This window comes from Pristis pectinata, chromosome 38 (genome assembly GCF_009764475.1).
Source record: "Pristis pectinata isolate sPriPec2 chromosome 38, sPriPec2.1.pri, whole genome shotgun sequence".
NCBI lineage: Eukaryota > Metazoa > Chordata > Chondrichthyes > Rhinopristiformes > Pristidae > Pristis > Pristis pectinata.
The window spans coordinates 7,272,438-7,298,517 of NC_067441.1; the positions used below are offsets into that span (position 1 = coordinate 7,272,438).

General features: G+C 50.7%; 1 protein-coding gene across 1 annotated transcript in view; it reads right to left on the reverse strand.

Annotated features, from left to right (window-relative positions):
• Positions 1-5,161: 5,161 nt before the first annotated feature.
• Positions 5,162-26,080, reverse strand: part of LOC127586998 (pre-mRNA-processing factor 39-like) — a 41,995-nt gene continuing 21,076 nt past the window's right edge. The window contains exons 6-14 of the mRNA XM_052045086.1: positions 25,398-25,569; positions 23,928-24,035; positions 19,635-19,799; positions 19,121-19,247; positions 16,729-16,997; positions 14,366-14,550; positions 12,035-12,109; positions 9,388-9,541; positions 5,162-6,454 (exon numbers count right to left, since the gene is read on the reverse strand). Coding sequence (XP_051901046.1) covers positions 6,392-6,454; positions 9,388-9,541; positions 12,035-12,109; positions 14,366-14,550; positions 16,729-16,997; positions 19,121-19,247; positions 19,635-19,799; positions 23,928-24,035; positions 25,398-25,569 — 1,318 coding nt within the window. The 3' untranslated portion in view covers positions 5,162-6,391. The remainder of the gene's footprint in view (positions 6,455-9,387; positions 9,542-12,034; positions 12,110-14,365; positions 14,551-16,728; positions 16,998-19,120; positions 19,248-19,634; positions 19,800-23,927; positions 24,036-25,397; positions 25,570-26,080) is intronic.

Sequence of the window (26,080 nt, forward strand, 5' to 3'; positions counted from 1 at the left end):
AGGTGGTAAATGGGGGAGCAGGGCTCAAGGGGCCAAAGAGTCTCCTTTTCTTGGTCGTACAGCAGCCCAGAGTTGATGTTTCGAGATGGTTGCTCTATTTGGAAGGGGGGTGGGGGGTGGGGGTGGCAGGGATGTTCCGGAAACCCCTGCCCGCTGACGATGCGAATTCCTCTTCCCGCAGACCGCCACCTGGGTGAACTTCTTCCTCTGGCTTCTGATCCTGACTGTGCTGATCGTCCAGCGGAGGAGGGGCGACACTTTCCGGATGCTGTCCGGGGCCGATCCCGAGTGGAGCACGGCCGTGACAGGGGGTGCGACGGCTTCGGGGCGAGCGTCCGAGACGGACCACCTGATCCCCTCGGGACCCAAACCGTGAAAATGGCCCAGGAGCAGTGGGAGGGGGGAGAGGGCTGCCTCCGTACCATCAGCCGAGCCACGACGTGGGGGTGTCCTGGATGGGCGCTTCTCTCTCTCACCCAGAGGGTCCTAACTACTGACGGGTGGGTGGGGAACTTCGACTGCAGGCCAGCCTGTGCTGATATTACTGACTCTGTGTGTGTGTGTGTGTGTGTGTGTGTGTGTGTGTGTGTGTGTGTGTGTGTGTGTGTGTGTGTGTGTGTGTGTGTGTGAGAGAGAGAGAGACTGTGCATTGCTGACCGTGCCCAGCACTGTGAGCAGGTCTGACACTGTGCATGTGTCTAACTGTATGTCTTTTTGACTGTCCAGTACTGCGTACAAGTCTGTTCCTGTGTGTGTGTGTGCAGGAGGTCTAACTGTATGTTTGATTGTGTGCGTGTGTGAGTGTGTGTGTCTGACTGTATGTCTTTCTGATTGTATCTGGCACCGTGTGTGCATGTATATCTGTCTTACATTCTGTGACTGTTTGCCAGGTTCTAACTTTTGATTGTCTTGGTGTGTGTGTGTGTGTGTGTGTGTGTGTGTGTGTGTGTGTGTGTGTGTGTGTGTGTGTGTGTGTGTGTGTGTGTGTGTGTGTGTGTGTGTGTGTGGACACCATCTGATTTGAAATGTTGCTTGGTGCAAATGTGAAGATCTAACCTGTGAATCAACCTACGGGAGGGGAGGTGGTCGCAGGTTGAGATGAGATTCGGATGCTTTGTGGTGGAAAAGCTCCAGCATTTGAACGGGGGTCCCAGGGGAGTGGGGCAGAGGCGGACCGGGATGGAGGGAAACGACCCGGCTCACCTCTGAGCCCCGTGGAGCCGCAGTGTGAACGGACACACGGGAACCAGACTGAAACATTGAACCGGCCAGCAGGTCACAGGACAGGGTGCGGACAGATTATGGTAAAGTCACCGTCCTGGCTGCACTCACCACATCTTCCAGCTCCGAGGGACAGGAACCAATGCAGTGAAGGGGCTCTCATTGCGTGACGACCTTCTGCTGCCTTGCTGAGGGTCTCTATGTGATAAAAGGCACAGGAAGGGGAGGCAGAGCCAATGGCTTTGAAGGATTTTGCGATCTGGTGTGGAAGGAGGGGTGTGGGTCCTGGATGGAGGGGCGGAAAGGAGGGAGCGGTGGGCTACAGAAGGGGCAGTGAGGAGGGAAGGACAGTGCTGAGGGAGTGTCACCCTGGTGGAGTGTCAGGCATCCTGGACTTGTGGAAAAGACTCTGGTCCTTATCGCTTGGGGCACGAACTGAAATGTCACTTTGTGTTTGACAAGCAGCCGCGGGAGACCATCTGACCTTGACTTCGAACTGCCCCAGCGGGTCCCACTCCCGGATCACAAGGGGGGTGGGGGGAGAAGCAGAGGGAGTGGGCCAGAGGTCGGGACTAGCTGCTCACCTTTCCTCACTGCGATAGATCCTAAATCAGACTCCAAACAGGGTAGTGAGTGGGGCTGGATGGGGAGGGAACCCGTGTCTACAGGACAACAGCATTTAACGTGGAGCTCAACAATCTGTATGTTCTTGAGGTTATTGAAAATTCTTGAGTTGTAATCCTTAAATGTACAAACCAAATGATTGTATGAGAATAAAATGTTCCTTATGATGCTACCTGTCTCATCAGACTGCACATGGTTGTTGAACTGACTGGGTGGGGGAGGGAGGGAGGGAGGGATGTAGGGCACAGGATGGCAGCAATGTATCGAACGCCAGAACTGGAGGAATTCTCGGAAGCTGTTGAGAAGTTTACAACAGGGGCAAAGGCGGGTTGGAAGCCAGTGTCAGGCAGGCAGCTGAACAAGACTCAAACTCTTCCCTGGGGCAGAGGGTGAAAGAGAAGGTTCAAAAGTGGAGAGTTAACCTGCTCCTTCACCCTCTGCCCCAGGTAAGAGTTTCTCATCATCTCCTGGGGTTCACTCAATCATGAACTCCATCTTCTTGTCATCTAGTCAGCTTTCTCTTCAAGACCAATACTTAAATCTTTGAGTGCCATCAGTTTGTGATGTCTTTGGACTTTGCCTTGTGACAAGATTATTAAAAATTAGCATACATGGATTTAATGGTTAACAATACTGGCATAGGCTGAAGATTGGTTAATGTACACTAACACAGAAGGATCGTTTCTGGGTTATGAGGCTGTGACTAATGACACAGGGATCAGTGCCATGGCCCCAGTTATTAACAACCTATTAGTGATTTGGATTAGGGGATCAAGTGTAATATATCCAAGTTTGCTGATGAGCTAAAGCTGGGTGACTGTTTAAAGGTGCGTGGAAAATTCAAGAGGCTTCTGGAGGGGGAACGGGCTCAGAGAATGTGCAACGACGTGGCAGATGGGGTATAAATGAGGTTATCCACGCTGGTAGATGTATTTCTCAAATGGTGAGGAACTGTATGAGGAGCTACAGCGAGTCAGTTACGAAGATGAATTGGCCTTTACTGCAAGGGCAGACATGCTGTGCTCCCAGTGGGACTATACCCAGAAGACTGTGTACAAGGTCTGGATCCCCCTACCCAAGGAAGGACATACATGCAGTGTGATATTGACAGGTGGGTCTGTGGGAAAAGTCTGGCCTACGGAGAGAGAGAGATTAAGCAGGCTGAAGTTTAAGAGGAGAGACTATTTCATTGAAACACAGAATTCCTACAGGGCAACAGAAACTGCAGAGAGTTGTGGACACAGCTCAGCACATCACAGAAACCAGCCTCCCCTCCATGGACTCACTTCCCGCTGCCACAGCAGAGCAGCCAACATAATCAAAGACCCCACCCACCCTGGACATTCTCTCTTCTCCCCCCTCCCATAAGGCAGAAGATACAAAAGCCTGAAAGCATGAAACACCAGGCTCAAGGACGGCTTCCATCCCGCCATTATAAGACTATTGAACAGTCCCCTCATATAATAAGATGGAAGTTTTGACCTCACAATCTACCTCATCATGGCCCTTGCACCTTGTCTACCTGCACTGCACTTTCTCTGTAACTGTAACACTAACACTTTATTCTACACTGTTATTGCTTTTCCCTTGTTCTACCTCGATGTACCGATGTGATGAAATGATCTGTATGGATGGCATGCAAAACAGTTTGTCACTGTATCTCAGTATGTGACGATAATGAACCAATTTATGTGAGTGGGTCAATGCTTCCCACGGTTGGGTTATCTAGAACCAGGGTCACCATCTCAAAGGGACTGAGATAAGAAACTACTTCACCTGGGTGTAGCCAATCTTTCCACTTCGCCACTGAAGAGGGCTGTGTTTTCAACTCATTAGGTACTAAGGAAATCAGGGGACACAGGTACAGTGCAGGAGAGTGGTGCTGAAGTACACCAGATGTGATCCCATTGAACATAGCTCCCTGAAATGGCTGCACAGGTTGACAGGATGGTAAAGAAGGCGTACGACACGCTTGCCTTTATTAGTCGAGGAACTGAGTTCAAGAGTCAGGAGGTTATGTTACAACTATAAAACTCTGGTCAGGCCACATCTGGAGTATTGCATTCAGTTCCATTACAAGAAGGGTGTGGAGGCTTCGAAAGAGGTTCACCAGGGTGCTGCCTGGATTAGAGGGCGTGAGCTATAAGGCAAGGTCGGATAAACTTGGGTTGTTTTCTCTGGAGTGGCAGAGCCCAAGGGGGAGACCTGATAGAAGTTTGAGAGGTGTAGATAGATAACTGGTATCTTTTACCCAGGGTAGAAATGTCTAATACTAGAGGGCATGTATTTATGGTGGGTGGGTTCAAAGGAGATGTGTGGAGCAAGTTTTTTTTTACACACAGTGGTGGGTGCCAGCAGTAGTGCTGGAGGCAGATATGATACAGAAGTGTTTAAGAGGCTCTTAGAAAGGCACATGAATGCAGTGAATGGAGGGTTATGGCCATTCTCTTGGCAGAATGGATTAATTTAGTCAGGCGTTTAGTTCAGCACAACATTGTGGTGTACATCGTTCCCACGCTGTACTGTTCCATGTTCTAACAGCAGATCAGCTGAATGGCATCCTCCTACCTCTGTTGCTTATGAACTCGCCCTTTTGTATAGTCTGTTCACTATCAGCAGAAAGTATGGGTTCCGCCTCACTGCACCTTCAACAGGAGTTTTCAGTTGATAAGCATTTTTTTTAAGACTGAGCAAGTTAACACTGATCCACAGCGGGTCCTAAGCACAGAATAAAATCACCACAGTTCAACAAACCCCAGCAGTAAGATTTCCAATTGCCAGGTAGGACTGCGGAGCAGAGATCACTGTATATTATAGGAAGGATGTGGGAGCATCGGAAAGGGTGCAGAGCAGATTTACCAGGATGCTGCCTGGTTTAGAGATTATGGATTATGAGGAGAGACTAAGGGAGCTAGAGCTTTACTCTTTGGAGAGGAGGAGGATGAGAGGAGACATGATAGGTGTACAAAATATTAAGAGGAATAGATAGAGTGGACAGCCAGCGCCTCTTTCCCAATACTCAATACAAGAGGGCATGGCTTTAAAATAATGGGGGGGAGGGGAAGTTCAAGGGAGATATCAGAGGGAGGTTTTTTACCCAGAGAGTGGTTGGGGCATGGAATGTGCTGCCTGGGGTGGTGGTGGAGGCAGGTACATTGGTCAAATTCAGCGATTGCTAGATAGGCAAAAGAAGGAATTTAAAATAGAGGGATATGTGGGGGGGGGGGGGGGATGGGGAGGGGTTGGTTGGGTTTTAGGTGAGGTTTAAAGGTCAGCACAACATTGTGGGCCAAAGGGCCTGTATTGTGCTGGACTTTCTATGATTCTATGATATTATCTTCCAATAACCCCCAGCCCACACTGAGACTGTGTGTTTTAACAAACAGAAATCACTCTACTACAGGAACGCCCTTAAACAATTCTAAGGGTGGCGTCTGCTGCATGTCCCCACAGAGATCGGCATACCTGATGATTCTTTTATTTACACCGTCTAGTCAAAAACAAAATGGAACATTACATTCATAAAAAAACGACGCGCAAAAATGCTTTGCTCCAACAAGAATCTGTACAGAAAGTAAAAGGTTGGCGTCGAGTTGTTTGGTATCTGTGGTCGATCTCCACGGCCTTGGCACAGGGTAGAGATGCCCCGATAGACTGTGTGCGAATCGTGGACGAAGGTCGATGCCAGCGCTCTGAATGGGCAGGAGCCAGTGTAAGTGTTGAGGGTGGGGTGAGGGAGGGTGGTGGAGTCCCTACCTCCTGTGAGAGGGCAAGGACTTGCACAGAACACCAATTGTTTGCCTGTGGTGTTGGTCAAGGTGAGGACCACAGCTCTTCTACATTAGAAAGCTGCCAGAGAAACAAGTGGCAGTTGAATTGTGCTTTACCAGTGTTTTAAAAATCCAGTGCTGATGCACACAGTGTGTCTGCCCGATGCAAACCCCCCCCAAAAAACCAGCTGGGAACCTTGGGCACCACCCTATTTGAGGTGGAAAGTCTTCAGCTGACCACCACCCTTCATTCCTGTGGGGCGGGGGGAAATTCAGCTTCAACCAGCCACGATGCCCTAAACTCTAGCAGAACAAACCTGACCACACCACAAACCAACACCGCAATGCTTTAAAACCGTGCAGCAGGCTCTACGGGACTGGTCGGTCCCACCGGCAGGCGGCTTGGGATTCACAGGTTTTTTTTTCCTGTTGGGATGTAGAGGGAGGGAGAGAGTGCTCCAGCTACAGGGAAGGTGGGGGGGGGAGAGAAAGAGGAACGGCAGGCACCTTGTAAACGGGACTGCACGGAAAGAATCCCAGCCCTTCCAGAACTTCACATTTTTTCGGGATCTCGTTACACCCAACAAGATGGACTCAACACCTCGCGAATGGGGGAATCCAATCCGGCTGTGTCTTGGAGCTCGTCAGAGCAGAGAGATGATGTTTGATGGCCGAGTTTAAAGACTGTGGGGGGGGGGGGGGGGGGGGCGGAGGTGGTGGAAGAAACAAGTCCCTTGGTTTTTGTATGTACACAGTTCCCATTCCTTCAACTGGTCTCAGCTGTGTGGGTAGTACTGACTGTAGTTCCAAGGGTTCTGATACCCATACGATCCATAGGGCTGCATGGACAGAGAGAAACAGCCAAAATTAACAAGGGTTCGTCTCAAATTCTCTGCCCTATTCCCAAGTCACCTACCTGTAATTTACTTTCTTTGGAGGTCTGGCCTGCTACCGAACACGCTAACAAACTTCTACAGATGTGCTGTTGAAAGTATCCTGACTGGTTGCATCAGGGTCTGGGACGGCAATTCAAATGTGCAGGAATGCAAGAAGCTGCAGAGAGTAGCAGACTCTGCCCAATACATCACGGGCACATCCCTCCCCACCATCGGGAGTATCTACAGGAGGTGCTGCCTCAAGAAGGCAACATCCATCATCAAAGATCCCCACCATCCGGGCCGTGTCATCTTCTCACAGCTCCCATAGGGCAGGAGGTACAGAAGCCTGAAGTCCCCACACCACCAGGTTCAGGAACAGCTACCTTCCTTCGACCATTTGGTTCTTGAACCAACCGGCACAACCCTAATCACTACCTCAGTACAGCAACACTGGGACCACTCTGATCACTTTGCACAAAAAATGACTTTTTTGTTCTAATTATGTTCTTTCTTGTAAAATTTGCATATAATTGATGTTTTTCTTGTGAATGCTGCTTATCTGATGCTCTGTGCCTGTGATGCTGCTGCAAGGAAGTTTCTCATTGCACCCATGCACACACGTACCTGTGCATATGACAATAAACTCGACTTTGACTTTGTTATAACAAGTCCCAACGCAAGCTTCGAGGAATAACACCTTAACTTCTGCCTGGGGGCACTGCAGCCTTTGGGGCTCAACATCAAATTCAACAATTTCAGGGAATTTCCTTTCCCTGTTTATAATCAGAATTATCTGGGTTTAACTGTTATCTCAGTGTTTCTCTCTCCACAGACACTGCTGGATCACCTGGGTGTTTCCAGCATTCTGCTTTTAGTTCTCAGAAACAACTCTGAGCTGTATTGAGAGCAAAAACTGAGCTGTTGGAGGAACTCAGGCAGTATCTGAGGGAAATGCAAACAGTCGACATTCTCCTTCTGGACTGAAGGAAAGAGGGGAGATATCCACTATAAAGAGGTGAGGGGGAGAGGTGAAGCACATTACAGCTTTAACACATCTCTTTCTGTTTTCGATGAGATTATTGAATGGTTCCCTTATACAATGAGATGGACTCTGACCTCACGATCTACCTTGTTGTGACCTTGCACCTTATTGCACTGCACTTTCTCTACAGCTGTGACACTTTACTCTGTACTGTTATTATTTTTACCTGTACTACATCAATGCACTCTGTACTAACTCAATGTAACTGCACTGTGTAATGAATTGACCTGTACGATCGGTTTGCAAGACAAGTTTTTCACTGTACCCCGGTACAAGTGACAATAATAAACCAATACGTCTCATTAAACTATCAAGGCAGCTTTGTAAATAGCATACCAGCAGAGCAACTCTGGCATCCTATTAGGAGCATACAGCATGGATATAGACCCTTCAACCAGGCATTCACACCAATCCCATTTCACTCCCCCCACATTCCCACTAAATACACCCCCCCCCCACCCCTTACCCACATCCAAGGGTTCATTTTACAGCGGCCAATTAACCCACCGACCCCCGCACGTCGTTGGGATGTAGGAGGAAACCGGAGCACCCGGGGGGAACCCACGGGGTTACAGGGAGAACGTGCAAACTCCACACAGACAGTGGCAGAGGTCGGAATCGAACCGAGTCATTGAAGCTGTGAGGTGGTTGCTGTACCCAATGCGCCACTCTGTTGCTGCCTAACAGAGATTCCCCGTTTATTCAGCCTTCTCATATTCTCTGTGCAACTTCAAAGTAATATTTCAGTTCTCCAGCTACGATAACAGGTCTTTGAACCAGGACATTAACTCCTTGGGGGTCCTTCGCAAGGACAATCAAAGAGTCAGAAAGTTATTTGAGATATTAGAGAGAATTTGTACTGGTCCAACCACGTAGATGCTACGGCCAAGAAAGCTCACCAGCATCTCTACTTAATCAGAAGGCTACGGAGATTCGGCATGTCCCTGTTGACCCTCACCAATTTCTATTGATGTACCATAGAAAGCATCCTATCTGGATACATCATGACTTGGTACAGCAACTGCTCTGCCCAAGACTGCGAGAAATAGTAGAAAGATGTGGACACAGCCCAGTCCAGCGCTGGAAATCACTCTGTCTACCCTTCCCGCTGCCTCGGGAAAGCCACTCCCACCCCGGACGTTCTCTCTTCTCCCCCCTCCCGTCAGGCAGGAGATACAAAAGCTTGAGAACACGTACCACCAGGCTGAAGGACGGCTTCTATCCTGCTGTTACAAGACTCTTTAGCAGACCTCTCGTACGATAAAAGATGAACTCCTGATCTCTCAATCTATCTCATCGTGGCCCTTGCACTTTGTCTACCTGCACTGCACTTCCTCTGTAACTGTAACACCATACTCTGGGGGGGGAGTCGATGGGAGTGTGGGGAGAATAAAATGGGATCGGTCTAAGTGGGTGGTTGATGGTCGGCACAGACTCAATGGGCTGAAGGTCCGTTTCTGTGCTTTTCCATTTTACTACCTCAATGTGTTTATGACCTGCCTGGATGGCATGCAGACAAAAGCCTTTCATTGTATCTCGGTACACATGACTACAATACACCAATCCAATAAACCAACCCAGATCCAGCATGGAAACGGACCATTTGGCCCATCGAATCCGTGCCGACCATCAACCACCCACTTAGACCGATCCCATTTTATTCTCCCCACACTCCCATCGATTCCCCCCCAGATTCTACCCCTCACCCACACACTGGGGAAGGGGGTGGGGGGGGCGTGTGAATAAACCTACCGACCCCGTTGGGATGGGGGTGGAAACTGTAGTGCCCAGGGAGTGGAAGCGTTTGTGGTTTACACCCGGCGCCACAGGGGGAACCGCGCCCACGCCGTACCTGATACCATGCGCTGTAGTTGTACGCCGCCTGGCCGCCACTGGCATCTCCGCTGACCAGGGCGGCAGTGCTGGTGGTGGTCACGGCCGTGGTCGAGGCGATCACCGCGACGCCGTCCTCTGCCCGCGCTTTCTTCTCATCTGGCTCCTCCATGCTGCAAAGGGTCAGGGATACATGGAGTTCAGAGGCAGCGCCTGGACGAGGGACGAGGCACAGACTCCGAGGGAGCACAACCACCCACCCCCCCCCCCCCCATCCGCACCCCCCTCAGGAGAGAGAGTGCGAGAAGAATGCCAGCCCACGGGAGGGGCAGCGCCCAGCAACACAACCCCAAGGTTGTGCCTTCCGTCTGATGAGATTGTAAAACAAGAACCCCTCTTCCCTCCCACGGAGGTCAAAGATATCTTCATTAGTCACATGTACATTGAAACACACAGTGAAATGCATCTTTTGCGTAGAGTGTTCTGGGGGCAGCCCGCAAGTGTCGCTACGCTTCCGGTGCCAACACAGCATGCCCACAACTTCCTAACCCGTACGTCTTTGGAATGTGGGAGGAAACCGGAGCACCCGGAGGAAACCCACGCAGACACGGGGAGAACGTACAAACTCCTTAAAGACAACGGCGGGTCACTGGCGCTGTAATAGCATCACACTAACCGCTACACTACCGTGCCTATGTGATCCCACAGCCAATGAAGATCAGGGAGTACAGGGCCAGTACAGATCCTTCAATCAGTGTGGACCATGGAGGAGAGAAGATAGCGTTATATGGGAGAGAGATTCAGTCAGGCTGAGTCTGAAGCTTGAAGGGACGATGTGATGTGGGACTACTTGGACATTTGGTTGGTGTCAGTGTAGAAACATAGCTACAGTAATTTTCTACCAGAGACAACTTTACAGTGCTGTGTGTTTTCCCCCACTATCCCTGGTACAGACAACTACTGTCTCCCGGGGACAGTCCTGTACAAGTCTGAACCCTGATAACTGCGGACCAGGTAGCTCAGGTGCTTATGAGAACCAGCAAGAATTTTGAAAGGTAAGCACAAGTGGAGAAGGAGGTGACTTATAAGACCATAAGACATAGGAGCAGGATTAGCCCATTCGGCCCATTGAGTCTGCTCTGCCATTCGATCGTGGCTGATTTATTTTTCCCTCTTGACCCAGTTCTCCTGCCTTCTCCCCAAAACTGTCAACCTCCGCTTTAAATACACCCAATGACTTGGCCTCCACAGCCGTCTGTAGCAATGAATTCCACAGATTCACTGCCCTCTAGCTAAAGAAATTCCTCCTCATCTCAGTTCTACAGGGACGTCCTTCTATTCTGAGGCTGTGCCCTCTGGTCCTAGACTCTCCCACTGATGGAAACACCCTCTCCATGTCCACTCTATCCAGGCCTTTCGATATTTGGTAGGTTTCAATGAGATCCTCCCTTATCCTTCTAAACTCCAGAGAGTACAGGCCCAGAGCCATCAAATGCTCCTCATACGTTAACCCTTTCGTTCCCGGGATCATTCTTGTAAACCTCCTCTGGACCGTCTCCAATGCCAACACATCCTTCCTTAGATACGGAGCCCAAAACTGCTCAAAATACTCCAAATGTGGTCGGACCAGTGCCTTATAAAGCTTCAGCATTACATCCTTGCTTTTATATTCTAGTTCTCTGGAAATGAATGCTAACATTGCATTTGCCTTCCTTACTGCCAACTCAACCTGCAAGTTAACCTTCAGGGAACCCTGCAGTAGGACTCCCAAGTCCCTTTACACCTCCGATTTCCAAATTCGCTCCGTTTAGAAAATAGTCACCACCTTTATTCCTTCTGCCAAAGTGCGTGACCGTACACTTCCCTACGCTGTATTCCATCTGACACTTCTTTGCCCATTCTCCCAACCTGTCCAAGTCCTTCTGCAGACTCCCTGCTTCCTCAGCACTACCTGCCCCTCCAACTATCTTTGTATCATCCGCAAAACCTGGCCACAAAGCCCTCAATTCCGTCACCCAGATCACGATAGCCAATTATAATTGGCTATAGAGTCAAAGCAATGTCTGGAAAGTTTACGATGTATAAAAGGGTGCCTCGATAGCCATAAACCCAACGATCGCAGAGGAAGATCCCTGAGTCAGGGAGGAACTCGCCACATCGAATCCTGGCCAGGAGGGGATAATGTCTGAATAGACGATGGGTTTTAGGGGGTTGTGAAGCTGCTGGAAGAGTTGTGTAACCGAAGAGTTATCTTCAGTGCTGAACTAATTGTGATTAATGAGGAAGTACAGTTAATGGACAAAGTCATTGCCTGGCGTGCTGTAATTAACAACACACTACAAACCAGTCACTAATCACACACAGCCAGTGGGATCTTGCTCTGCTACATTCCCCTGTGTACATGCAGGTCTGGCAGGGTGTTGAGACACGCAGAGGGTGTGAACGCGAGGCAGCGTTGCCTGAAATGTTACAGGATCCCCCCCTGGCGTTGCCCACGGCCAGTGATGGGTTAACCCAGGGTGCCTGCAGACACGCCACTCTCACCCGGAGTTTAATGTGTGGTCACCAATGGCCACAGAGCAGCGGGTGTTGACAGACAGGCCAGCTGCCCGCTGCCCTCTCACCCCGCATGGTCTCGGGGCGGCACGCACGTGCGCGCTACTCACCCATTCTCCGCTGCCCGCTTCTTACTGGAGTTCTGTTTGAGGAGTTTCTGGTGTTCGTCGTAAGCGTGGAGTAAACTGTGGCAGGGGGTGGAGGAACAAACAGGACAAAGTTAGCCACCCACACTGATTCACAAGCCCCAGAGCACTGGGCGACTGAAGCAGCCCTCATGTCACTGGGGTTTCCTCCCCTGGAGCGTAGGATGGTGAGGGGTGTCATTCGACAGAAAATATTCACAAGGATGTTGTCGGGACTGGAGGGCTTCAGTTATAAGGGGAGACTGGATAGGCTGGGGCCGTTTTCCCTGGAGCGAAGGAGGCCGAGGGGTGACATAGTTTATAAAATCACGAGGGGCATCGATAAAGTGGATGGTCACGGTCTTTTCCCCAGGGTAGGGGAGCCTAAAACCAGATGGCACAGGTTTAAGGTGAGAGGGCGAAGGTTTACAGGGGACCTGAGGAGCAACTGTTTCCATGCAGAGAACGGTCAGTATATACAGTGAGGAAGTGGTCGAGGCAGGTAGGTTAATAACATTAAGCAGACATTTGGACAGGTATATAGATGGGAAAAGGGTTAGATGGATAGGGGCCAAACGCGGGCAAATGGGACTAGTTCAAGTAAGCACCTCGCTCGGCATGGATGAGTTGGGCCGGAGGGCCTGTTCCTGTGCTGTACGACACTGAGAAGGGGAGCCTAATGTTGCGCAGATATCTCGGAGAACATGGTTAACACAGCGGGGCCCGATTTCTGGCAATAGGCAGCTGCTGCCACAAATCCCGGGAGAATTCAGTCCCAGGGGCTGCTAATGGCTTCCTGAAAACCACAGAGTTCACCTGCTCCCAGAACGACCCCCAGCATCCCAGCTGCACACCTGCCTGTCTCTTGAGAAACCAGATCTGTTCCTTTCTCATGTCACCCCACCAGCAGCTTCCTCTCTCCCTTGTGGTTTCCCCCAGCTTCTCATTAAACCCTTGTCTGGTGCTCACTCCTACCGTTCCCCTATAGGATGTTTTCACATTCACCCTGCTCCCTGGGTGAAGAAATTTCACCCAAAGTCTTCATCGGGTTTAATTACGGCCGTCTTACGACGACGGTTTTTGCTCTTACTGAGCGAGTGGGAATACACTGCCCTCTGCTCTGTTAAAAGGTTCCCACAGCTGCCTTCCTTCCCCAGAGGATGCCTCAGCTGTTGAGTCTTGTGTGACGAGTACCACACACACAACCCACGGCAGATCCACACACACAGACCTGCTCCTCCAGTCGTGCACGCACACACACAGACCTGATGGTTTGGAATCCAGCCCACCACGTGACGTCCGCCCTGGTCCCTCCTGGTTTACCTGTGGCCTCAGTTCTCACAGCTCCTGTGCTCCCTTCCCGCTCAATGGGTTCACTGGAAAATGGGCAGACACAAGAGACTGCCGATGCTGGAATCTGGAGCAACACACAAGATGCTGGAGGAAGTCAGCGGGTCAGGCAGCATCTGTGGAAGGCGATGGACAGTCGACGTTTCGGGTCGAGACCCTTCATCTGGACTGCAAGATAGAGAGGAGACGGCCGGTATAAAGGGGTGAGGGGGAAGGGGTGGAGAAAGAGCTGGCAGGTGATGGGTGGATCCAGGTGAGGAGGGGGTGATGGGCAGATGGGGGAGGGGAGAGTGGGAGTAGCGACAGAGGCTGGGAGGTGATAGGTGCAGGTGACAGAGGGCTGCAGATGGTGGGATCTGATAGGGGAGGGAAGGTGGGGCACGGAACCAAATAAGGGAGGTGGGGAGGGCAGGTGGGAACAGTGGGGGGGGGGGGGGGGGGGGGGGGGGGCGGGGACCCAGTGGGAGGGGTGTGTGGGTGATGGACAGATGGAGTGGGTGGGGGAGGGGAAAGAGAGAGTGATTTGGGGGGGGGGGGGGTGGGTGTAGGAGGGACTGGGTGGATCAGGGGAAGACAAACAGAGGGGAAGCAGGTTACCTGAAACGGGACGATTCAACGTTCATGCTGTCAGGTTGTAGACTGATCCTCACCCCTCCTATCACCTGCCAGCTCTTCCCCTCACCTCTTTATACTGACTATCTCCCCTCTATCTTCCAGTCCAGATGAAGGGTCTTGATCTGAAACGTCAACTGTCCATTTCCCTCCACAGATGCTGCCCGACTTGCTGAGGTCCTCCAGCACATTGTTTGTCACTGCAAAACTTAGTAAAATACAGTGCAATATTTTTTGGGGGGGGGGGGGAAAAGAGTGTTGGAATAGCATTCAATAATCTGGAAGCCCTGCCAAGTGTGCTGGACTAATTGGAGTGTCACTGCGCACAAGTGCAAAGTAAACGCCAACGCTCACCTGCGCACGCTGCAGCCAAAGTCCTCAAGGAATTCCACCCTGCGCTGGGAGAAGACGATTTTGATTTCCAGTGGGAGGGAGCTGGAGAGCACTTGGTCGAAGCAGCCCAGGATGTTGCTCTCGTTAGCTCGCACGTCGCAGCTGAACTCCAGTTCCAGGAGGTTGAGGTAGAGCTTCACATTATCCTGCGGGGGGGGGGGGGGGGGGGGGGGCCAAAGGATCCGGGTTAGAGCGCAGTTCAGGCGGAAAGGGCAAGCAGCTTCAAGTTCCTGGGCGTCGACATCTTGGAGGACCTATCCTGGACCCAGCACACAGATGCAACCATGAGGGTGCGCCAGTGTCTCTACTTAGAAGTTTGAAGAGATTCGGCACATCATTTTGGTAGGTCAAATATGTTGGCAGAATATAGTCTTAATGGTAGGACTCTTGGCAGTGTGGAGGATCAGAGGGATCTTGGAGTCCGAGTCCATAGGACGCTCAAAGTGGTGGCGCAGGTTGACACTGTGGTTAAGAAGGCATATGGTATATTGTCCTTCATCAATCGGGGAATTGAATTTAGGAGCCGCGAGGTATTGTTGCAGCTATATAGGACTGTGGTCAGACCCCACTTGGAGTACTCTGCTCAGTTCTGGTCGCCTCGCTACAGGAAAGATGTGGAAGCCGTAGACAGGGTGCAGAGGAGATTTACAAGGATGCTGCCTGGAATGCGGAGCATGCCTTATGAAAGCAGGTTGAGGGAACTCGGCCTTTTCTCCTTGGAGAGATGGAGGATGAGGGGGGACCTGATAGAGGTGTATAAGATGATGAGAAGCATTGATCGTGTGGATAGTCAGAGGCTTTTCCCCAGGGCTGAATTGGTGGCCACAAGAGGTGCTGGGGAGTAGATATAGAGATGTCAGGGGTAAGTTTTTTTTTACTCAGAGAGTGGTGAGTGCGTGGAATGGGCTGCCAGAGATGGTGGTGGAGGCTGATACAATAGGATCGTTCAAGAGACTGTTAGATCGGTATATGGAGCTGAGAAAAATAGAGGGCTATGGTTAAGCCTAGTAATTTCTAGGATAGGGACATGTTCAGCACAGCTTTGTGGGCCGAAGGGCCTGAGTTGTGCTGTAATTGTTCTATGTTCTATCAAAGACTTTGACAAGTTTCTACATAAGTGCAGCAGCAAGTATTCTGACCGGTTGCACCATGGCCTGGTGTGGAAACTCCAATGGACAGGAACTCAAGAGGCTACAGAGTGTGGTAGGACTCAGCCAGTCCCATCACGGGTACAGCTCTCCCCACCGTCAAGGACATCTACGGGGGGTGGGGACGTCTCAGGAAGGTGACGTCCATCATTGGGGACCGCCACCGTCCGGGCCTTGCCCTCTTCTCGATGCTGCCATCAGGCAGGAGGTACAGGAGCCTGAAGACCCCACACCTCAAGGTTCAACGATAGCTTCTTCCCCACTGCCGTCAGGTTCTCGAACCCACCTGAAAAACCCCAATTCTACCTCAGACTATATTTCCCTCAACTTCCACTAGAGTCGTTGTGTTTATTCTGTTGTGCAGGTTATGCATGATTTATTTTAAGTTTATGTAATTTATGTTTGTATTGTACTGCACTGCTGCTGCAAAGTCAAAGTCGAGTTTATTGTCACATGCACAAGTCCATGTGCGCACGGATGCAATGAAAAACTTACTTGCAGCAGCATCACAGGCACAGAGCATCAGCTAAGCAGCATTCACAAGAAAAACATAAATTAATCATAAATTGTACACAATTTTTACAAGAAAGAACACAACCAAAGTCCATTTTAGTACAAAGTGATCACAGTGTTGCTGTACTGAGGTAGTGATTAGGGTTTTGCCAGTTGGTTTAAGAACCGAATGGTTGAAGGGAAGTAGCTGTTCCTGAACCTGGTGGTGTGGCGACTTCAGGCTTCTGTACCTCCTGCCCGATGGGAGGTGCGAGAAGATGGCACGGCCCGGATGGTGGGGATCTTTGATAATGGATGTTGCCTTCTTGAGGCAGCGCCTCCTGTAGATACTCCCGATGGTGGGGAGGGATGTGCCCGTGATGTATTGGGCAGAGTCCTCTACTCTCTGCAGCTTCTTACGTTTCTGCGCATTCAAATTGCCGTACCAGACCATGATGCAACCAGTCAGGACACTTCCAAAAGCACATCTGTAGAAGTTTGCTGGAGTGTTCGGTGACAAGCCGAACCTACTCAACGTTGTAAGAAAGTAAAAACACTGACCCTAGGTATGTATGTCCGTGACAAAAACAACACATCGTCAACCCACCGTACCCTAAAGTAGTGCAGGGACATTGGTTTAAACAGAGACTGGAACCCCACCCTCTCGGGACCCCTGCCCCTCACCTTGTCCCTGTCGATGGCCTCCAGAAGCACCTTCCTGGCCTTCGTCAGGTTCCTCTGCACCTTCAGGAGCTGCCTCGAGAGCTTGATGGCAAAGAAGGAGGCGAGCGGCGTGTCCTGGTGCTGCTCAATGGCCTCCCGCAGCAGCGCCTCCGCCTGGTCCAGGTTCCCACACCGTCGCTCCAGGCTCACCCGCCGCAGGAGCACCATGGCCAGGCCCGGCATCACCATCTGGAAGGACTTGAGGATTCTCCGGGCTTCTTTCAGCTCACCTGGGGAAATGGGACGAGGGGAGGGAAGATCAGGGCAGGCCGTTGAGTGGAAGCAACCATGGCAAGCTGTCATGCAAAACTCAGTGTGCCTGTTTTATTGGCTGTTTGTCATGTGTTCTCCTTCAGAAACTTACCAACAACTCAGGTAGTGTTTTAGTGGGAATTCCATACATCTTAAACTGGGATTATCCTGTGGAGACTGAAGGAATATTGCACCATCACAGATACTGCCACTAGGAAGTACAAGGCACAACAAAGGCCACAAAGTCATTGGACAAATCAGTCTGATTGGGACTCAGGTGGGGAACAAGAAGGTCAGCCTGTGAACTGTTGGCTCCTCCACTTACTGACACAGCATCAAATCAAACCAAGGCCCAAACCAGCTGGGGACTGGAGAATTCCTTCACGGGGCACCTGTACCGACCACCAATACGCACCCGTTTGATCTGCCAATTCCCTTCAAAATGCTCTATGCTCCCCCCTCCCCCCCCCCCCGAAATTTGTCACTCGCTGCTCTGAGGATGCATGCGTGGAGTTTGCACTCTTGCCCTGTGACCATGTGGGTTTCCCCCCGGCTGCTACGCTTTCCTTCCACATCCCAACCATGTGCGGGGTCACTGGGTTAATTGGCTGCTGTAAGTTGCCCCTCGTGTGTGGGTGAGGGGTAGAATCGGGGGTGGGGGGGGGCGGAAATGTGGGGAGAATAAAATGGGGTCAGTGTAAATTAGCGTAGCGGTTAGTGTAACGCTATTACAGCGCCAGCGACCCAGGTTCAATTCCGGCCGCTGTCTGTAAGGAGTTTGTACGTTCTCCCCGTGTCTGTGTGGGTTTCCTCCGGGTGCTCCGGTTTCCTCCCACATTCCAAAGACGTACAGGTTAGGAAGTTGTGGGCGTGCTATGTTGGCGCCAGAAGCGTGGCGACACTTGCGGGCTGCCCCCCTGAACACTCTATGCAAAAGATTCATTTCACTGTGTGTTTCGATGTACACGTGACTAATAAAGAAATCTTAACTGTAACACTATCTTTTGCATTCTGTTATTGCTTTTCCCTTATATTACCTCAATATAGAAATGTTGTGAAATGATCTGTATGGATGGCATGCAAAACAAAGTTTTTCACTGGACCTCGGTACATGTGACAATAATAAACTAATTACCAATTAACCATGCCTTGTACAGTCTCAGCTTCCAACAGCCAATTTACTCCTTTCTGTGGCCTGACAGCCACCTGCACAGGGCTGCAAGGAGCATCATAGAGTCATACAGCACGGAAACAGGCCCTTTGGCCCAACTCGTCCGTGCCGACCGAGTTCCCTACCTGAGCCAGTCCCACTTGCCCACATTTGTCCCATGTCCCTCTAAACCTTTTGTATCCATGTACATGTCAAAATGTTTTTTTTTTAAAATGTCCTAACTGTCTTCACCTCTACCAATTCCTCTGGCAGCTCGTTCTATACGTGTGTGGAAAACTTGCCCCTCGGGTCCCTTTTAAATCTTTCCCCTCTCACCTTAAACCTGTGCCCTCTAGTTTTGGACTCCCCAATCCTGGGGAAACAGACTGTGCCCATCCACCTTATCTTTGCCCCTCATGATTTTATAAACCTCTACAACGTCACCCCTCAGTCTCCTACATTCCAGGGAAAACAATCCCAGCCTCTCCTTATAACACAAGCCCTCCAGTCCCAGTAACATCATAACTTTCTTCTGTACCCCTTCCAGTTTGATGACATGCCTCCTCTAGCTGGGTGACCAGAACTGCACGCAGAACTCCAAATGTGGGCTGTATATCTGTACAGCTGTAACGTGACACCCCAACTCCTGTAATGAGTCACGTAGACATAAGGGAGACTGCAGATGCTGGAAATCTGGAACAACGCACACACAAGATGCTGGAGGAACTCAGTGGGTAAGGCAGCGACTGTGGAGGGAAATGAACAGTCGACGTTTCGGGCCGAGACCCTTCATTAGGACTTCCGATGAAGGGCCTCGGCCCGAAACGTCGACTGTTCACTTCCCTCCACCGATGCTGCCCGACCCCGCTGGGATCCCCCAGCGCCTCGTGCGTGCGTTGCTCCCGTAGCGGACATTCCGACGTGGCGCGTGCGAGACCAAGAGCTCCCTACCTTGCTGCTCTTCGAAGGCGGCCCACAGCAGGTGAAGGGTGGGCTTCTTGGGCAGGTGGACCATACAGGCCCTCTGGAAGACGTTGCGGACAGCTTCCACGCTGTGGTTCTCCAGGTACTTGGCGTACTGTGGAGAGAAGGAGGTCAGAGAGGGATGAGGCCAGACAAGCACCAACCTACTCCGACGCCACTGCGCCGTGTTAGAAAATAAAAAGACATCATGGTACAGCTTATTGAGAACTGGAGGGGGCACTCACAGTGATAACACGCTTACACATTTCTTCAGCAATCCCTTAACTTCTTTAGTTTGAAGCAACACGTGCAGATAAAACAGCAATGGAATTAAAAGATTATGTTAGAAGTCAGATCATCAAAGTAAAACGTGAAATTCTTTTGTTGGAACACTTGCAAAAGAAAACAACAAACACAAATTAAAAAAAGCCCGAGAAGCCGCTGGTGGGAGAGACCGGCAGGGTCTGTCTCCCGGGGCGAGCTTCCGGGAAGGGGGGTTCACCTTGATCCAGAAGTCCTCGTACAGAGCACAGGCGATCACGCAGCGCTCGAACAGTACCAGAACTCGCTCGTTGGTGCCGCTGGCGATCTCGAAGTCCAGGTAGTCCTTCCAGTTCTTCAGCTGCACTCTCTCGAGGGGCTTGACGTGGAAGTACGGGCGCTTGATCTGGGGAGAGGGCAACGGAGGCGGCGATGACAAGAGGGTAAAGCAGAGCGCGGGCTACCGTGTAGAAACAGACCTGTGCGCTCCTCCGATTCCGCTCTCTCCCGCATCCTGTCGCAATGCAGTTCCTTAACTTGTAGGGACCCCTCACTCAACCTTCCTCCAATGTAACCCACCTCTCTGGGGGAGCTCAAGTGACTAGTGTTAATTTTTATAGAACACAGAACTAGCAAGCTCTGTGTATCTTGCAAATTCTTAATTGCCCTTGAGATATAGGATTATTTTCATAGAACATTACAGCACAGTACAGGCCCTTTGGCCCACAATGTTGTTCCAACATTTTATCCTGCTCTAAGATCTATCTAACCCTTCCCTTCCACATAGTCTGTCATTCATGTGTCTACCTAAAAGTCTCTTCAATGTCCTGATGTATCTGCTCCCACAACCTCTGCAGGCAGTGCATTCTATGCACCCACCACTAATAACTTACCCCTGACATCCCCTTATACCTTCCTCCAATCACCTTAAAATTATGTCCCCTCGTGTTAGCCATTGTCGCCCTGGGAAAAAGCCTCTGACTGTCCACTCGATCTGTGCCTGTTATCATCTTGTACACCTCTATCAAGTCACCTCTCATCCTCCTCCTCCCCAAAGACAAAAGCCCGAGCTCACTCAACCTATCCTAAGACAATTCTTTTCACTAGCCAGTTCTTTATTTCTTTTTTTGTTTAAAATACAAGAACATAAAACAGTACAGCGCAAGAAGAGGCCCTTCGGCCCACCTTGTCTGTGCCAACCACAATGCCAAATGAAACTAATCCCCTCTGCTTACAGTATATGTGATCCATCTCCCTCCATTCTCTTCACGTCTAAATGCCTCTTAAGCCCCACTGTTGTATCTGCCTCCACCACCACCACTGGCAGCCTGTTCCAGGCACCCACTACTCTCTGTGTAAAAACAAAACTTGCCCACCCACACCTCTTTTAAACTTTACTTCTCTCACCTTAAACACATGTCCACTATAATTTGACATTTCTACTCTGGGAGAAAGACTCTGACCGTCTACCTATCTACGCCTCTCGTAATTTTATAAACCTCTATCAGGTCTCCCCTCAGCTTCCGCCGCTCCAGAGAAAACAACCCAAGTTTGTCCAACCTCTCCTTGTAGCTCACGCCCTCTAATCCAGGTGAACCTCCTCTGCACCCTCTCCAAAGCCTCCACATTCTTCCTGTAAAAGGTCAAGAACACAACACTCCAAGTGTGGCCGAACAGAAGTTTCATACAGCTGCAACACAACTTCTGGACTTTTATACTCAGTGCCCCGACCGATGAAGGTAAGTGTGCCGTATGCCTTCTTTACCACCCTACCTTCCTGTGTTGCCACTTTCAGGCAGCTATGGACTTGGAAGCCAAGATCTCCCTGTACATCAAATTTGATATTTTGGCTTAGAGTTTTAGCTGTGAAGGCCCATTGATTAACAGGTGCTTATTGGAAAAACTAAACAGATATTCCATCCAAAAACATTGTGAGGTTTGGTTATCATTCCAATTGTGCTTGCTGCGTTGTCACAGAGATATACAGCAAAGAAACAGGCCCTTCGGCCCAATTCACCCATGCTGACCAAGATGTCCATCCAAGCCAGTCCCATTTGCCTGCATTTGGCCCGTATCCCTCTAAACCTTTCCTATCCATGTACCTTGTCCAAATGTCTTTTAGAACACTGTAGCTGTACCCACCTCTGCCACTTTGCTCCATGCACCTACCACCCTGTGTGTGGAGAAAGTTGCCCCTCAGGTCCCTTTTAAAATCTCTCCCCTCTCACCTGAAATTTATGCCGTCTGGTTTTTGACTCCTGGGAAGAGTACTGTGACTCAGGATTTTATAACCCTCTATAAGGTCACCCCTCAGTCCCCTACGCTCCAGGGGAAAAAAAAGTCCTAGTCTATCTTATAACTCCAGTCCTGGCAACATCCTCGAATCTTTTCTGTGCCTTTTCCAGCTTCATGACGTCCTTCCTATGGCTGGGCGACCAGGACAGCATACGTTACTTATAGTATGGTCCTTTCAATTCCTTTAAGCAAGTCTTTGCGCTCGGCTAAACCTGTAACAGTCTTGATCTGGAGTCATGGGTTTAAACACGTGATCCTGTAATCCAAGCCAGCACTCCGAGCTGGGCTGTTATAGATCTCACAACGCTATGGTATCTCAGTCAACACTCCTCCTGCAATCACCACCAGAAACAGGTTAACTGGTTATTTAACACCCTGCTATTTGTGGGATTGTGCTCTGTGCAAACTGACTAGGAAAGAGTAACCAGTCTTGATGCAGGATTCTGGACCCAATTCCACACCTAGTAAATGAATAAAACAAAGGAAATCACATGTTGTGACGTGCTTTGACAGGACTGGGACCTTTGGGAAGTCCAATTACATTTTATTCTCTGCTTCACTGAACATTTGTTGCCTGTGCCAGGTTGGGAAGACGAAGGCCAAGGTGCAAATTCTCCCTTAGAATCCCATCCCTCCGATTCTCCACTGGTCTGTGACTTGCCCCGTGAAACCCCACCTTCCTTTCACCCTCAATTTCTGTCTCTCTAACCCCTGAATGGCACACCCAGAGAACAGTTTGCAATCTGGGCTGAGAGAGGAGTTGAACAGGAAGTTCCGCCAGGTTCAAAACTGCCATTTCCATGTGACAAAAGGCCATTTGGCCCATCTCTGCTGGCTCACAGAGAAATCCCATTCCCCCACCAATGCTCCCTGTATTCTCGCCTATTTCCGTCTATTCTACCTCTCACCCACACATTAGGAGGCGATTTACAGTGGCCAATTAACCCACCAACCCCGCACATCGTTGTGATGTGGAGGCAGAGGTCAGGATCGAACCCGGGTCTCCGGCACCATGAAGCAGCATCTCTACCTGCTGTACCACCCCCATGAACGACCTCTCACATTGACGTCAGAACATCCCTGAAGAGGTCCATGCAACACTTCCTTGGTGCTGCCATTTGGTGCTGGTTTGAAGCCATCTCCGTCTAACTCGGCTGTATCTACACAAAGCCGGCAGGAGAGGAAACACCAGGAATTGTTTGAGGCGTTGGGAGGGTGTATTGTGGAGGGTCATGGCTGTCACGTGACAGCACTGCCCCCCCTACCTGGTCGGAAGACACACCACTGCCAATCAAGGTTTGGCCCCGCCCCACCCATCTGCGCACACCTGACCATTGGCCTTTGTAATCGATTGGTCCTTGCTGGCACTGGGCCATTGGCCTTTGTAAATTACCTGGGCTGGACCCCCCCCCAGCACTATAAAGAGCGCCACATGTGCTTGGCTCTTTCTCTTCGAGGGATCACCCTGCTTCACTCCAGGCTGAGTACCGTGGAACGGCGCTGGAGAAGTCATTGGTGAAGTGTGCACGGTTAAAGGGTTGGGAGCATTTTAGTGTCCCTACTAGCATAGAGCTGTGCCTGCATTGAGTCAAGGGGTGGCGGGTATCACATTGCTTTTCCTTGATTGTATGTACCTAGTCGCGTGTGTGTGTGTGTATCTTACCCCCGTTGTGATTTTCCCACACTCGCTATAAACCGTGTGTGTGTATCTTACCCCCGTTGTGATTTTCCCACACTCGCTATAAACCGTGTGTGTGTATCTTACCCCTGTTGTGATTTTCCCACACTCGCTATAAACCGTGTGGGTGTGTCTTACCCCCGTTGTGATTTTCCCACACTCGCTATAAACCGTGTGTGTGTATATATCCTACCCCCGTTGTGATTTTCCCACACTCGCTATAAACCGTGTGCGTGTGTGTGTATATCTTACCCGTTGTGATTTTCCCACACTCGCTATAAACCGTGTGTGTGTGTGTGTGTGTGTTATCCCTGTTACCATTTTCCTTGCTTGTCTTTTGTAAATAAATGTGTTCAGAGTCCTGTTTCACAACTGTGTCCTGTTTCACGAATCTGTTTCACAACAGAGGGGCAGCTTCCCTCTGAAGGGCGAGCCAACCTTCCCCCGCTGCTGCCTGCCCCGTGATCGGGCCGACGCACTGCTGCCCTCACTTCCGACACAGCTGTCGGAGGCAGGCACGACACTACACCTGGAACGGTGGCAGCTCGGCTGCAACCTTACCGCCTCCTCGAAATGCCACCTCTTGCTGACTTCCTCTTCGTTCAGGAGGTACATCTCGTGCCGTGTGGCCTCCAAGTGCGCCCTGATCTTCTCCAGCTCCGTGTCGGCCTGGACAGGGTGGGGGGTGGTGGGGTGGAGAAGGGACGCAGGTCAGCGGAGAGGACGGGCACAGCGCCTCGGTACACAGTGCAGTCACAAAACCTCACAAAGCAGGGAAACGGCCACCCCTGTACAAGCAACTCACAGCTTGGAAGATATAGGAAATGCTGCAATCTTCTGTATCTAACTCATTGAGCAGTGAACAGTGCAGCACAGGGACAGGCCCTTCGGCCCGCAATGTCTGTGCCAAACATGATGCTGAATTAAACTAAATTGTACCTGCCTCCACCAGCTCCCCTGGCAGCCCGTTCCCGGCACCAACCACTCTTTGGGTTTAACAAAAAAACTTACCCCACATATCTCCTTTAAACTTTCCCCCCCCTCACCTTAAATGTACGTTCTCTAGTACTTGACACTTCTAACCTGGTAAAAAGATTCCACCCTATCTATGCCTCTCATAATTTTATAAATTCACGTTGCTCCTGGGAATGTGTGTCAGGCAAGTGTAGAGGGAGAGTTTCTCCATATCCAACCTGTGCCATCCCTGCCTTGAAGGTGTGTAATGGGACTATGTGGAGGGTACTTTACTCTGTAGATCGTGAAAAGCAGCCTCCCCTCCGTGGACTCCGGCTACATTTCCCACTGCCTCGGTAAGGCAGACAACAGATCCCACCCGCCCCAGACATTCTCTCTTCTCCCCCCCCCCCCCCCCCCCCCCCCCCATCAGGCAGAAGATACAAAAGCCCGAAAGCACGTACCACCAGGCTCAAGGACAGCTTCTATCCCATTGTTATAAGACTATTGGATGGAACTCTTGTACGATAAGATGGACTCTTGACCTCACAATCTACCTCGTCGTGGTCCTTGCACCTTATTGTCTGCCTGCACTGCACTTTCTCTGTAACTGTAACACTATATTCTGCATTCTGTTATTGTTTTTCCCTTGTACTATCTCGATGCACTGATGTGATGAAATGTTCTGTATGGATGACATGCAAAACAAAGTTTTTCTGGGATAATAACAAACCAATTAGATACACCTCTCCTGAAAAGGCAGTTATGTCACACCACAGCCTTTGACAGCAGAGTCAATGAGCTGACATCGCCCTGTGATTCAAGGTGACATGTTGGCGGACATGACCTTGGGACAATCAACGTCGCACTGCTCTTACCGTGTACGCTTTTAAGCGAGCTGTAACACGCGAGTCAACAAGAGCGACTGGCTTTTCACCCAAGGCACCATCACCGCTCACCTCACAGATAAAAGGCAGGCAGAAAGGACAGAGATCGACTGCGAGACCACAAAGGCTGGGATCATCGAGCAGTTACGATCCCCTTAGTCCCAGAGTCAAGTAGTATTTGTGAAGTCACCTTTTCTTGGTCTGTGCTCCCGACGCCTGGCGGAGGGTCGTCGCCGGGTGGACCCTCGTCAGAATCCGCCTCAGTTGCGGCTAGGCTGGTCACCACCTCCGACCTCAGCCTGAGGAACTCGTCGGTGGAGAGGATGTCCTTTGGCGAATAACTCTGCACGTGCTCCTTGAACCTGTGCGAGCGACAGAGCTGCAGTTAGAGGCCAACTCCTGGCTGTGGCGAGAGGGTCGCCAAGGCGACCGACGGCAAGGGTAGCTCATTCCCCTTTGACACCCGCTTACACTTGACCTTGCAGCCCTGCATCCCAAAATGCACGGAGTCTCCACTGCCCTCCAACCCCACCCTGCGTCCATGGACCAACAATAGACCCCAGTGCACCAAAAAGCCATTTTAGATTTCTTGCCCAGACTAAAAGCCCCCTGCAGGCTTCTCCCCTGACTTTACAACCCGTGCAATCATTCTGCCTACCGAATTTTAGAGGTATGAAGTCAACACAAGAAAATAAAGCAGGGGTAGGCTACCTTGCTGTATTGTGAAGGATCGTGGCTGTCACGTGAGAGCACTGCTCATCACCTGGTCGAAAGACATCACCGCCAATCAGGATTTGGCTCCACCCACCCATCAGTGCACACTTGACCATTGGCCTCTTTAAACACCTTTGTACTTGGCCCCCCCCCCCCCCA